At 32.7% G+C, this 15010-nt stretch overlaps 1 protein-coding gene across 3 annotated transcripts in view; it reads left to right on the top strand.

Moving 5' to 3' along the window:
* Positions 1–15010, top strand: part of LOC119633463 (cGMP-dependent protein kinase, isozyme 2 forms cD4/T1/T3A/T3B) — a 96727-nt gene that overhangs the window by 70069 nt on the left and 11648 nt on the right. For 2 of the 3 annotated variants that reach the window (XM_038027026.1, XM_038027027.1), the window contains exon 3: positions 732–898. In XM_038027026.1, coding sequence (XP_037882954.1) covers positions 732–898 — 167 coding nt within the window. Of the gene's footprint in view, positions 1–731; positions 899–7450; positions 7491–15010 lie in introns of those variants that run through there. The other variant, XM_038027028.1, reaches the window with a different exon arrangement.

The raw sequence follows: 15010 nt of genomic DNA, 5'->3' as shown, positions 1-15010 counted from the left end.
ATATATATATAGCGCTTTGGAAAACTATTTGTAAGTCTGAAAGACTTATTTTTCATCATCTTATTATCGCGGGTAACATAAATTCATAAAAGAATCTCACCATCGATAACGATCAATTAAACGAACTAATATCACAAAGATTAATGAAAGCAATTGAATTGTTTGCAACATAAAACACAATCGTGAAATTAACTTGTACGCAGTCAGACTCGAGATCGATAAAGAATAATGCAAGACAATCAAACAGAGAAATGTTTCAAAATTTGCCTCGAGAACGATTGTTCGATTGAGGATAAGCATCGGTATCTTGAAGAGCTTGCCGTTTATCTTAAAAATGCTTTGAAAGATACAGAAGACACTTTGATTGAATGTCAAGAACGTAATCGTTTCTTTTCTCAGAGTATAGCTCGATTGCAGCAAGAGTGCGAAGCGAAAGATGCCTTAGTAATAGAATTGCAGAATGAAATCGACAAATTTCGTCAGATAGTAAAGCCGTTAACGCAAGTATTTTGGCAACAACATCAAAGTCAATTAACTTATAAACATAGGCGAATTAAGCGTCAAGGTTGTAGTGCAGAACCCTTAATCAATTTGCAAGAAGCAGAAGTTCGACTTTTACGAACTCTCAAATCCTCAAAGTAAAACTTAAAACAAAACTTTTTACAATAATTTTTTGCTTTCTTTATTTAACATTAAAATTTTTCTCTTCTTCTTTCTGCCTTTTCTCATAGATCACGCGATCTCATCAAATCCGCTATTTTGGACAATGATTTTATGAAAAATCTTGACATCGCTCAGATTCAAGAGATCGTTGACTGCATGTATCCGGTGAAATATGCCGCTAAAAGTCTCATCATTAAAGAAGGCGATGTCGGCAGTATTGTTTATGTTATGGAAGGTAAGTTTCAGAAATGTTATATAATTTGCGTATTATTAAACTATAAAGCGTCGCCAGAGGATCTTATCTGTCTTCTTAATATTAAGCTTAGGTAAAGTCTGTAGAATTTTCTTATAGCGAGTGAATAACAGAAATGCTTACATTATTGAAATTAAACAAAATTTTTAAAACAATTCAACGACAGCCTTCTTAGCCTTTATATCTCTGGCTAAATTAACTATGGTAGCGGGTTGCCTAAATAAAATCCCTTGAGTACGTGATTTTTTATGCGGTCGCTCACTGTAGTAGAGTTATTTTACTTTTGTATTCAGTTTTAAATTGCAAAAAATTTATTTCCTTCTCATCAACCATAAGTTTGCAAATTAGAAAAAAAAAGAGTGCAAATACTATTGTGGGCCATAGCCCAGCGTTAAATAACTCCCTTTCGCGTTTCATATAACAACTTCTCAAACTAAAGCGTTGTACGGGAACTGAGCGAAAAATAGGTCTAATCCGAACTATTTTCGATGGCGTTTGTCTTTGCACGCTTTGATTGAATCGACCGGTCAATCTTAAGTACTTTTGAGTGTTTCATATGTCTACAAGTAGCGTAGGGTATCAGGTAACAGATAAATTGAAAAATTAATAATGTAAAAAAATTTTCTTTTTTAAATAAGTTCTTATATAAGTGAACTAAAAGGTGAAAAATTTTCATTCCACATTGACTTTTATGTGAATGCACATAAAACCTTGAGGCGCTTAACATTCCAATATGTAAGAAATTTCATTTTTTCTAAATGCCCAGTCAGTTTTGTTCAGTTCATTTTTCTCCCCAAGTCCTTTTGTTTGATACCCATTTGAAGGAAAGCTATTAAGAAAAAGAAAAATTCGCCATATTATAGCGCCCGCCATAGGGAATATACAAAAAATTTGACTTTACCTCAATGCATTGCCATCGTAACTCATCAAGGGTTGTGGGAAATATTATAATGATTAGATATGTGGAAATGTTCGAAACAGCGATTGGAATTTTCCATCCTCGCAAGAAATCAAGTTATATAAATGCTTGTAATATATAAATTAATTTTCTCGCGTTTGTTTATTTAAGAGAAAACTTGAAAAAATGCCTTATTATACCTTACCCTGCCTACTATGTTGAAAAATTAAAAATTTATAAAATTATGTAGCGAGTTCAGTCGTACGAATTTCAAAAACTCATATATGTGGTGAAGTTCAAAATGTGAACCAATGTGCTCAAAACTTGATATAGTTAACTTTTTTCTCAACAAACTTATATCTAATGGCTTCTTTTTTGCTTTTTCTTCAAGAACTCAAACTAGAGGAAATACTAGGCATTGTTATTAGATCAAAAGTTAACTCTTCATGGGAATCTCCATGCAAGGAACTAGAAAGAATGAGCTAATATGGCTCAAATTTATCATATACTTTGTTTGCTCTTTAATAGGGTTCGTTTTATATCAAAATATCTCTAAAAGTACACTTTATAAATGTGACGCTAACAAAATCCATCAAAAGACGCCAGAAAGACAGACAGACGGACAGATCAGTTTTGGAATCGATTGATATAATGAAAAATAGGTTTATCCCGTGTTGTTTGGTGCCTCTGCGTAAACGTAACATATCTGTATTGCAAGTGGTGTAGGGCATAGAAATTGACTAAAATTCATATTTTGTTGAAATGAAAAAAAAAGAGGTAAAAAACAGAAACAACATTTTGGTTACAAAGCAACTCATAAACAGAAGCTCAAAAATTTTATATAAAGAAAGTCATACACAATTTTCTTCTTTTTTTTTTTGCAGACTAAGCAAAGCTTTTATAACTTTTATAACCGTTATAAAAAAGTTTGCTTAAACTTCTACAGTTACTCTAATTTTCATGCTGAGCCATAAAGTATGCTTTAATATTTATTTAATATAAATAATAGCAATACTGTAATGAAATTTACTGTTCATAGGCGACTGCAGGGTTTTCGGCATTAATCGCTTACGATTTTATATTTAATTGAATCGTTATTTAAACAAAAAGATAAATAAATAAATAAATGATTGGAAATTGTGAATTTCCAAGTCAATAAAGGAAAAATGAAAAAATTAATTACAACAAATAATGGGGAAAAACACAATTGTATCACAATCACAGAGATGTGAAGAAAATTTACCCGAACAAAGATAGAAACTCTTCTTGGTCTAAAGAACAGGGGAAATATATTAACAGCACAGGAAAATTTTCACATTATATAAAATCTTAACCTTTGCACTTGGTATGAAAATGGATACCCAAGTTAAATGGCAAATTAAAAATCCTATGGTCTTTTAGATTAATATCTCGTCATTGTATCTCACAAAAATAATTTAACTATAGCAATTGCTCTGAAGCGAAAAAGAAAACGTTTGTGCGGATGTATGCAACACCCTGAATGATTTGAGATAGACCGACCTACCTATCTTTACGTCGATCAAATCAGAAAGCTCGTCAGTCCGTCTGCCCGTCTTGTATTCTTGCATTCATCGCAATTTTTACGGTATTTTGATGAAGTTCGTCACATTGACGTGTTTTGGCTCAAGGACCAACGCTGTTGAAAAAGGTTCGCATCGAAACACTTTTTCGACCACTTCCGATATAACGCTTTATTTCGAAATATAGCTTTATGAATGCCTATAGGATGATATAGGGTGTTTAATAGTGGATCACCGCCTGCCATAATGCTTTTCCTTATTTCAAGGCAATTTTATTCAGAATCAGTCCAAAGGTCATCTGGCCGCTATTATTATTTATAAAGAATGTGTTGCTTATTGTGTACCTTGCTTCTTTTCGTCCGAAAACAAACTAATTTTTGGTTCCATCTTCATTTGTATGGGTGAAATGGCTGCGACAGCAATTAAAATCTCGTCTTGAGCTGATACCAAAACTGAACACTGCCTTGCAGTAACAACAAATGTCTTTCTAATGACTCGTCGTTCTAAGAACTCATTTCGTGCCAGTCTGTCACTTTTCTATATAATTGAGGCACACGTAATCGATGACCGAAACATCTGTTAATCGTAGTCAGTGCAGTGTATTGTCTCTTTTCTTGTAAATAAACATGTGGCTGATGAGGATTCTTATTTGAAAAAGGTAGCTTTTTCTTATTGGTGTTTGACTTTGGCAAAGGTGTTTGAATTTTGAATTCAAATTTTTTGGTTATTTCGTATTGGATATCCAAACTTTTTTTTTAATTCACTTTATCAATTAACACTAAAAAAAATTGTGTTTGTAAATTTGGAACTAGTCATGACGACGGAATTAAATTCTCTCTTTTTACAACGAATTCTATCACAGTCAAACTGTGAGATTGTGAAGCACATCGTGATAAAATACATTATAATAACGAGTTTACGGATTAGGGTTCATGTCTATTTACCAAGTTGCAAGTGTTGTATCGATTTATTAGAATCGATGCATAAGAAATTTTTAGTTTTTACTCTTTGTGGTGCCCGCCACTGCAACATGAGGGGTACACCCATTTTGTTCTTTTCCCTAATATATGTAACATCCAAAAGGATGCTTCAGAGACCCTATAAAGTATATATATATATATATATATATATTCTTGATCAGTGTGCAATGCTGTGTTGATTTATCCATGCCTACCCGTGCGTGTTGTGTCCTGGTCGCAAAAATGACGATATCGACTTATCATAAGTCAAACAAGACCGAATGTTGAAAATTATTTTACACACCGAAGGTTTAAAAGTATATACACTCCTTAAATGAAGATATATTATCTGCCAGCGTTATGGGTATCAAATAAGAGAACTTGGGGAGTAGAATGAGAAAAACGTAGTGATGGGTATGCGAGATTCGGCCAACGTCGAATATAACCTTCTTACTTTTTTATTACTGTCTGGCTAAATTGATTTCCTAAACAGACGCAACTGATATTACGATCCGATTAAAGTGACATAATACTACACAAGCCAAGAGCCGCATCGGCTCACGTAAGTTAGATAAAAATTCATATACATGTGGTTTGATTAATGTTCAGACTCTATTGAAGAACTTAAAATCTATAGCTCATCTCGACTTTGAAGACAATTTATCCTCGTTCCTAGTTGTAGCCGATTCTTTGTTTTTACCTTTTTTTAAATAAGATAAATTTAAGGTAAACCTTTTATTTTTTATTTCGCTATCTAATACACCCCTTAGCAATTAATACAAGTAGCAATTAACAGTTATTATTAATGATAACGTTTTTTTTCAATTTTTTTTAAATTTATACTTGAGTGTATGGTTAAAATCAATTTTCTATATTACTTTTAACAAATTTTTCATGTCATGTTCACCTGTAAATTGGGTACAGAAAATAAGGGAAGTAATTGTTGGTTATAGTCTTGATATTAACCTTAGTTTGGATTCGGTTCTCAAGAGCTTCTAAGTATCATGAATTAAATTATTGTAATGTTAGCCAATTTGTAAGAGGGTCACACCCATTCTTGTAATAAAGTTTTAAGAGAATTCCAAACGCAGATTACATTATGATAAATAAACTCATCTGTTGTTTAGAGAGTAGAATTAGGAAATTCTTGGGTATGAACATAGCAACATTTTTTCCATTTCCAATATCGACTACCGGCAAAAATAATGAAATTCTGAAGCTGCTTTCCGCAAACTCGTTTCGTTAAGGCGAGGATGACAAGTAAAAGCACTACAGAGGAGCACGGTCCACCATTAAATAGTCTACATCACTTTGCTTAACGCGGTTATTCATATGGCGACTTTCCAAAATAAAGCGTTCTATGGAAAATGGTCGAGAAAGTAGTCCGATCCAAATCATTTTCAATAGCGTTCATCCTTGAGTCAAACCACGTCTGTACACGAAACAAAACGGACAGGTGGACAGACAACCTTTAATGGATTGAGAAAGTGATTCTGAATCGCTCGATATAATAAAAAGCGGATCTACACACATTTATAATTTGTTTACTTGCTTTGTAAGCGGTAATGATTAATATGGAAGATATTGGCCAGCTACAGCAAAACCTTTCATATTGTGATGGAACTGTCGTGTTTGATGACTTGAGCTTTCATAGAAATTAGTCGATTTTCTAAGAAACCAAACCATTCCAAAGAAAGGGAAAACTAAAAACATACACAAAAAAAAAAAAAAAAAAAACACCTGCCTCTTGCAGTTGGTAAACGTCGAAAATATTAGCAAGAATTAGCAGAGCATTTGGCGAAAAAAAGGATGAACACAAAAATGTCGCCATAAAGTTAGGTGTTGGGAAGTTGTTTGTAAAAGAGTATATAAGCAGAATATTTGCGGATGGCGAACTTGATCGAGCATTGTAAATATAAGTTCACGATTCAACGATACGAACTTAAACTCAAGAGGAGGAGCAATTTATGTTAATTGTATATCCTTATACGTTCAGACTCAGGAGGTTGGCGCTCAGTCCTTTTTTTTCCCCAGTTATCGACGATATCAACATTGTGTATGATAAATGCCATTTGAACACATCACTTATATTTCCATCTGAGAATTGGTTGAGAACATCACTTTTGCGATGAAAATCAGATTCACCTACTGTCAGTCTGGCCAAATGTTCCAAACACAAAATATAGTCAGTCTTTCAGGAGAAAAGTGTGGAAAAGTGTGCTCTCGCCATAGCTTCAACCGAAATAAACTCTACCGCAACAGTGACTTGATAGTCGCGATTCTTATCTTCTACGCATACTCATACGAACAGTCTTATGTCGTATAACCCGATCTTGTAGATCTTATATCTTATCTTTTATATTACTACGTTAACGCACTGGCAGTTATAGAAATCGACAGAAAAAGAAATTGAAACCAGAAGATTAGAACTTGAAATAAAGTGAATTCACATCAGCGATCGCGCATGCGTTCAAATTACTCAACTTTACCTGAAAACTAATGTTTCTTTTATCAATGCTTTCATGCATGCACCGTTTGTATCTGGTTTACCTCTAAGCGAACTTAATAAATGTGTAGGTATTTGTGTGTGTGTGTTTAATGCGTATTCTCTTTCTTCTCACTAAAATTGCAAAGCGAACGTAAACGCTCTCTCGTTTCAAGTTAATATATCTGATAGTTACGCGATACCATATATATATGCAGGGCACATTAATATTAGTAAGTAAGTGAGATTTGAGCCATGTGGTATTGATCAGTCGTTAGAAAAACATTGCACGAAGAGCAACGTGTACCGCACATATAGTGTAGATTGTATGTTGAACGGAAATAAATTGATCGTATTAAGATAGATTGATTACTATTCGGCTTCGTGTCTTGTGTTAGTTTACCTAAACAGCTTCTTTTACGCTATTAATGTTTAATATTTTAAGTAAAACAATTAAAGAAGAAACGAAATATTTTGCTCTAATTAACATCTAGTGAATAAATACATTTATGTTTTTTTAATAGCGTTCATCTCTATGAATGAACGCTCTTGCCCATCACAAAAAAATGAAAAAAATAAATGAATAAAAGTGAAAAACAAAGAAAATGAAAATGAAAAAAAAAAAATTTAATTAGACTTAAAATGTTATAAATATTTTTTTTAATTGCTATAATTATGGAAAATTAAAAATGTTGGTATTATATTTAAACAAATTCATCATAAATATAAATTAATTGTTATTTGTTACACGTTTTACATACGAACATACATTTTATACATGAATATGCATGCATGCAATTAAAGAGTGTAGAGTTTCCTGATTTTTGAAATCCCCTGCTTGCTGTTGGTGTTGTTGTTACTATTATTTTTCTTCTTAAATGTGCGTGTGTTTGCATATACAATAGTCGTCGTTACAATAAAAAAAAAAAAAAAACAAAGTATAAAAGTAGCAACAAGCAAGCAACTCTTGTATTTCTAATGTATAGAAAAATGATTCCATTTGAATTTATACCCGTTTGCCGCTCCGTAATGCGACGGCTTCAGTTACTACTTGCATAGATTTATCTGTAAATTGATTCTTGTGTGCAAATTTATTTATTTACTTTGTTTTTTTCTTTTCTTTTTTTGCTTCTTTTTACAAAAAAAAAAAAAGTGAAAGTGAACTTAGAAACCAAAACGTTAGATATCTTGTTCTCCTCATTGCATTGATATATCAATGCATGCAGCTGACTGCATATTTAAGTATGTGAGGAGATATACATGTACATGCATACATCTAGTGATAAATTAATCTTTTAATCATACAATTTTAATGCATTTTTTATTTTTTTTATTACGCTCAAGTTTCGGTTTTTTCTTTTTTGGATGTTTTTCGGTCATTGTTCGTAGAAAAAAAGAAAAAAAAAAAATGTATTAAGTGATGTTGCCCCATACTCATAATTCAGGCAAATTGCATGCAGCAGCTGTAGCAACTATAATATTGTTGTTTGTTATGGTTCAATACTTAATATCTTAATATGAAAATGAAACACACCAACACACAAACACCCAACAACAACTTTACGACCAGTTCAACCAACATATATATATATATGTATATTAATCACCATCCGGTTCGGTGAACCGTTTTTTTGAAAATGTCATCAAACCTTATATAAGAGACGAACGTAAAGAAGGTGAGGAGAGCCATAACAAAAAGCAAGTAGAGCTAGAGGGGGGCATACATCAAGATGTTTTAACATTTAAGTTCTGGTTTGCTAAAGACAAACTTACAACTCTTGTAGTTCGTATTGCATGCATGTAAACGTTTATAATTCTTTTTTAATGGCTATCAACGAACAACGATGGTAAATTAAATTTGTTATTCGATTTGTAACAAACAAAAATCATATTTTTTAAGCTTCACAAAATGTTAACATTATGAACATTGTTTTTATGTTTGTGCCTCTCCTGTGCTAACGACGATGTCGACTTCAATTTGTAAAATAAAAGAAGTAAAATAACTATAATGAGACATATCGCTCACCATTAAATACCCTACATCATTTCGCTTAACACTTAAACGCGTAATGAGTTTTCAAATAAGATAAGAATATGGGAAGTGGGCCAATGTGATCGAATGCGAACCTTTTTCAATAGCGTTCAGCCTTGAGCCAAAGCGTGTCTAAAGCATGTAAAAAATTTTTTTCAAATATCTCCGAAATTGTGACCTTTAGGTTGAAGAAAACAAGATGAGTGGACAGACGGACCGATAAACTGAAATCGATTCAGAAAGTTACTCCGAATCGATCGATATAATGAAAGATAGCTCTATCTCAAGTCCTTCTCGGTTTTGCAAACATTCGCGCAAAGTTAATATATCAATAGAGGTCGTCCTAGAGCCAAAACGTATCGATGTACCAAGTTTCATCAAAATATTGACAAGATTGCGGTCTGTAGTTTAAACACAAGAAAACAAGACAGAAGTATAAGCTTAGAATTAGTTTCTGAACTTATCGATATAAGAAAAGATGGGTCTATCTCTAGTCCTTTTGGATATTGTACATATTCGCGCAAACTAAATATTTCAATAGAGGTCGTTCTAGAGCCAAAACGTATCGGTGTACCAAGTTTCATCAAAACATTTCAAAGATTGCGATCTGTAGGTTAAACCCAAGGAAACGAGACAGACAGATAAGCTTGGAATTGCTTTCTGAATCGATCGATGTAAGAAAAGACCGGTCTATCTCTAGTCGTTGTGGATGTTGCATACAACTCCACAAATTTAATATACCTTTGTAAGAAGGCTGACCATTTTGCACTAAATCGAGAAAGGAATATGTGGATATACAATTCCCCTATCGGGACATTCTCATCAATATGTTTTGTTCAAAAATCTGTCTCGACAACCAGATAAATATCTGCCAGGCGTACGAGTGTGAATCAAAGGCTCGCACCTTCAATAATCTTTAATAAAATCCTCAAGTTGGTGCAATTAACTCCAGACAACGAGCACCGCTCTCCATTTATGCTTCATAGGAAGGAGTTTTGTTACAAAATTTCAACGGTGCAAAGTGAACCTATATGTGAAGTTTATTACAACTAACTGTAGCTAGGTAGGTAGGTAGGTTAGTAACAAAAGAAACTTTGCGTTTATTAAGTTCGTTGATATGTAAAATTCACTTTGGAGCACTAAATGCAGTTTCCTCTTGGTTGTTTTTTTTTTTTTTTTTTCTTTTGAAGTTTAAATAAAAGCTTTACTGCAATATTTATAAAAGTCAAAGTTTAACAACAATCGAATGTCGTTCCATTAACAAGCAATGCGTGTAAATCTTTTACGATATTATTCGCAAAAAAAAAGAATTTCAAGTTTTTTAACATATAATTTTACTAATTTATAATCAGTTCGTGTAACGTATAAGAAATACCCATGAAATTCTTTTTTTAAATAAATATTTTCAAAACCGTTAACAATTTAACAACTGTTGGTTGGTGTTGATTCTTTTCAATTGTCATAACTTGTACTTGTGTTTGGTTGAACAGGTTTGTTGGTTGTTGGTTGAACAGTCCTATACATTTGCTATCCAAAGAACGAGATATGCTAATTTTATCAGTCCATATGTATTGACCACAAGGTATTTGCTTAAAGACTTTATCTTGTTTATATGCTTGGGAGATTAGCCTCTGACACTAACCCTCCGGCCGTTTTGTATTGAAGCCAAAAATAAAAATCTTGTAAATTCTATTAATAAGAAACGAATGTTCGTAAAGGCATAAACTTAATAATTATCTCAAACGCGAAAAGCAAATGAAAATTATTTATGCAAATATGATTGCAATTCAATTCAATTGAATTCAATGCAAATTAATGCAATTCAAGTCGATTAAATTCAATTCTAATCTCAATTTCAAAAAAAAAAAACAACAAAAAAAAAAATTCAAACTTCTCTACATTGGGTAATCTTCCGAAAAGTGGGAGATGAAAGTTCTGCTATTCAAAATACACTCATTATTTCATCTATTAAAGTCAATGCATTTAAGCATTTATTATAGCTATTTCTGCTCCCGACTCACACGAAATTTTTTTTCCTCTTCGTAATATGACCAATCAATCAAAGTATGTCGTTTCCTATACAAAGAAGTGAGGAAAGAGAGAGATAGAAAGGCGGTGGCCGCAGTCTAATGAATTGCGTGCCTAGTCATGCCTTTGCCGACTCGCTTGCCCTCGCTACATATATATATATATATGTATATATATATGGTTGCGTTCAAAGTAAACTCTATCGTCCTGGCATTTAACCCTGCGAACCCTGACTTGGTGCCCAGTGACTCGCTGCTTGGCTACTTAGACGGCGGATGACTTTATCTTCTGTCTACTTTTGGATTTGCATACCCTTTATATGTTCGTTTCATTGTTGTTGCATTAATTTCATTTACATTTTGCAGTTATTGTAAGGAAAATTAATCGAAGCCATCTGTCAACGCCAAGATAGGCGTTAAAATTGTCGACCTAAACTAAACATTAATTGCGTCTTATTTCGTTTCTGTTTTTTTGTCTTTTTTTTTTTTTTTTTTTTTTTTCTTTTGTTTTAAATGTGTGAATTGTTATTATTTTATTCCTTTATTGTTTCGTTTTGTGCATTTCATACGTTGACTTGCTGACCTTGTAACTGAAAATGATGTGTTGTTATTGTTGTTGTCTCTTCAGTTGATTTCTTGCTTTTCTGGCCATAACAGTAATGCAAAATAGCTTGAAAAGACCTAAAATAGAAGCAAAGCTAAAAAACTGTGAATAAAAATCTTACCTTATGATTAAACTTAAACTGAAAATATTAGTCATGTTTAGCATGAAAATACTTTGAACTTTTTTTTTTTTGGTTTAATTTTTTATTTATTTTTTTTTGCTTTTTTTCGTTTCGCGGAGTTCAGAGAAGCCTTTAAGAGATAAAAGCTAATTTTTATAAAAGAGCGATATTCTTGAAATATTTAAAATGTAAATCTTAGGAAATATCTGAAAATCAATTAAAAATTAACTTTCATCTAATGCTTTGCGTTGTTTTTCTTTTTTAAAGACAACAACATACTTTCTGACTCGCTAAATGCGAATCGATTCAATCCATTAAACGTTAATTAAAGGCAAAATTTCGTAGCATATTTTCCACAGTGAGTGTCAAGGCATATTCGAATACTTACTCGGTACAGAATAAACTATGTATTTTATTCAGGCAATATAATACGAACTATAACCTGAACGACTTTGACGTGAGTGCTTCTGTCATAAAGTCGAAAAGTATCAATGTACTTGGACGCTCTATAAAGCAATGCTCTATCCGTCCTTGCCGGTGATCAGCTGGTTCATGTTGTAGCCGCTGAGTTGAGTGCTCATTTCAGTTCGCATTTTTAAACAGAGATGATCGGGCGGGGAATATGTGGGATCGATGATTAAAATAAAAAAAAAAATGTTGTTTCTTATTAAAATTCAAGCATATTGTTTTTGTTCTTTACCCATTACGTGCAGTTTTGATCGGTAGACTCTGATAGTTTGAGTGGTGAAACCATTTGTGCTACCGTTATATAACTTCCTGGGCGAAAAGCAGAACTGTGTGACTTTCGCAGACCCCTTTCAAGGCCAGCTTAAGAAAGCTCTATAGGGGGTGAAACGGACTGGTCGGAGGAAGCAAGCCCCAGGCTGCATTAAAAATTCCATCAATTCACAATTTTTCTCAAGTTTTTTCCGAAGCATTAAAAAATTGTTTGGTAGACATTGTCGTGATGGACGATCAAAACTTTCGTAATGATCAATTCTGGAAGCTTTACCTTAATCCCTCCTTAAATTCATTATTCGATGACAACAGGAAATGAAATAGATCATTTGGCTGTATTAGAGCAGCTCAACATTCACGGCTCTTTCCCAATCCCGCCAAATACATATCCTTGCCTTGCGTACTTTCACTCCGAGCAGCTTGTCACATACTATTTTCCGCTTTTCATCGCTCGTAATCAATCCTTTACAAAATTTTCCTATTTTGTTGTATTTTTGATCATTAAACTTTTCACTGTTAACTCATGTGATTATGAATCGGCTTTCATTGCCCGTAACCAATATCTCATGTCGTTGTTTAACTACCCTTGCATTATCACCTTGCAAACGCACCACTGTGCGACTTAATAGGTTTTGATATTTTTTAGACTATACCATAATTATAAATGTAGATTTGCATTAAAAAATTTAGTAATCGCAGGAAACACAATAATTACTAAAAGTTGCATTGAAAATAATGGCAAACGTTATTTACATACCGTTTTTATTTTTTAAGAAACTTATGAAACTCCTTCTTCATTTTTTATGAGAGAGCCCAATCTTTTTGTCCAATTTTCGAGAAAGCATTCCATGATCAGTTGCTAAAAGTATCAGGCGTGTAAAATGCTTATTCTTTTGCACAAAGTTTTTACTCAGCAACTTGAAAATATTCAAAGAGCTAATTTTATGGTAATATTAAGTGCATTCGCTGCACCACTTCTTCTTCAAAGTAAATTAATTTTGAGTAGATGTGTGTAACACTCAAAAAGACTTAACCATCTTTTATCACGCAGATCTATTTCGAATTATTTTCTGAAGTGATCTAAGCCTATCTTATTCGTCTGTCAATCCACCTGGTGCGTGTCTTGTGTTCAACCTCCAGGTCATAAATTTTGAGATATTTTGACGAAATTTGATAAACTGACTTGATTTGGTCCAGGTAGAAATGGATTGCATCGGATTAGTTCTTCGACCTAGCCCCATATCATGCCCAATCTCGAAAAAGTCATTATATGAAAAAAAATGTAATTTTTAAAATTTCTGAGCTAAAACCGTTTAGAGACAGCATTTCGGCACAAAGAAATTTTTTAAATCTCCTCCCATATGACCATTCCTAAGAAAGAGAGAGACTTCATGTACTAAAAAGACCAGCATCTTAATATTTCATGGTCAACGTAATTTGCAAACAAATTAGTCTTACGGAATTTGGGTTACTTTCGACGTCATACAAGTCTTCCCGTGGAAAATAAACTCTTTTATGACAAAAAGTTCCAAGAAAGCTAAGTATTGAGAAAGTTGATTCATGATATCGCAGGACTACAAAAGCAACGTATACATTTAAAATGGATAAAACTCGGTTATCTCATGAGATCGATATCGATAGTCTCCTATGAGCTGAATGCAATTTTTTTGTTTTGGCATATTTTTTATGTTCTATACGTCCACGTTATAGTAAGATTACTACATTCCGATTTACGCAATTTATCTTACAAAGCGGCACGTCTCTACTTGGCATAATGCTTTCAAGAACCGGTTTTTCATAAACTCATAAACCTCAGTTTCATTAGTATTCTTGGCTGTTAAACAGTGCCAACTGATCATTAGCAACTACCGCCTTAAAGCTTATTACACAACACAAGTTCGAAGCTTCTGTTTTTCTTTGCAGGCCTACAACTTGCGTTCACTTCATTCGTGCCAGATGTTAAGGGATTCATCTGTTTTTTTCTAAATGCTTCATTTTTTAAAAATAACAAAGACTTTTCTCTTTAGACATTGCGCTGTGTATTCATTCGATTTCATTATATTCAATGACGGTGCTCTAATTAACCAACATCGAAATAATTCTGATTTAATTTAATATATATATATGCCTATGTGTGGTGTATGTATCGCTGTACGTATATATGTTTGCACATATATATGTATTTATATTCGCGATATTGAGCACTGCAAGTCCTTTTTAGAACATTCTCTCTCACTCTCTACAATTAAGCGATATAAAATTTTTTGTTCTCTCTTCTTTAAATGCATGCAAATTTTAATAACATGCGAGAAAAACACTTTTCTTGTAAAAAGAACGAATTACTTTCAATATTATTACGATAATTACCTTTCTCTTTGTACATGCCACGTAAAATTTAATAATATGCAATTACAAGTTGTTTATTTCTTTATTAAAATAAAGAGAGGTATTAGGTAATAAAGAAAACACACATAAAGTCTAGCATTAGTTCCAAAAGTCAAGATAAATGGAATGCATGCAAGAAATGTATGCATTTTAACCTGATTAGATTTTATTAGTTTTTAAAATTATTTAGTGTAACGGCGCTTCAAATCAAAATCAAAAAAGTCAAACGCACGCTTACTACATACACTAATGGGCATATCGATATTGTAGAATTGTGTAAAAAAAAAAAAAAAAAAAAAAAAAA

The sequence above is a fragment of the Glossina fuscipes genome, unplaced genomic scaffold, assembly GCF_014805625.2.
Source record: "Glossina fuscipes isolate IAEA_lab_2018 unplaced genomic scaffold, Yale_Gfus_2 2, whole genome shotgun sequence".
Classification (NCBI taxonomy): Eukaryota; Metazoa; Arthropoda; class Insecta; order Diptera; family Glossinidae; genus Glossina; species Glossina fuscipes.
Note: the sequence above shows the minus strand (reverse complement) of the source record. Positions and strands in the feature narration are given on the sequence as shown.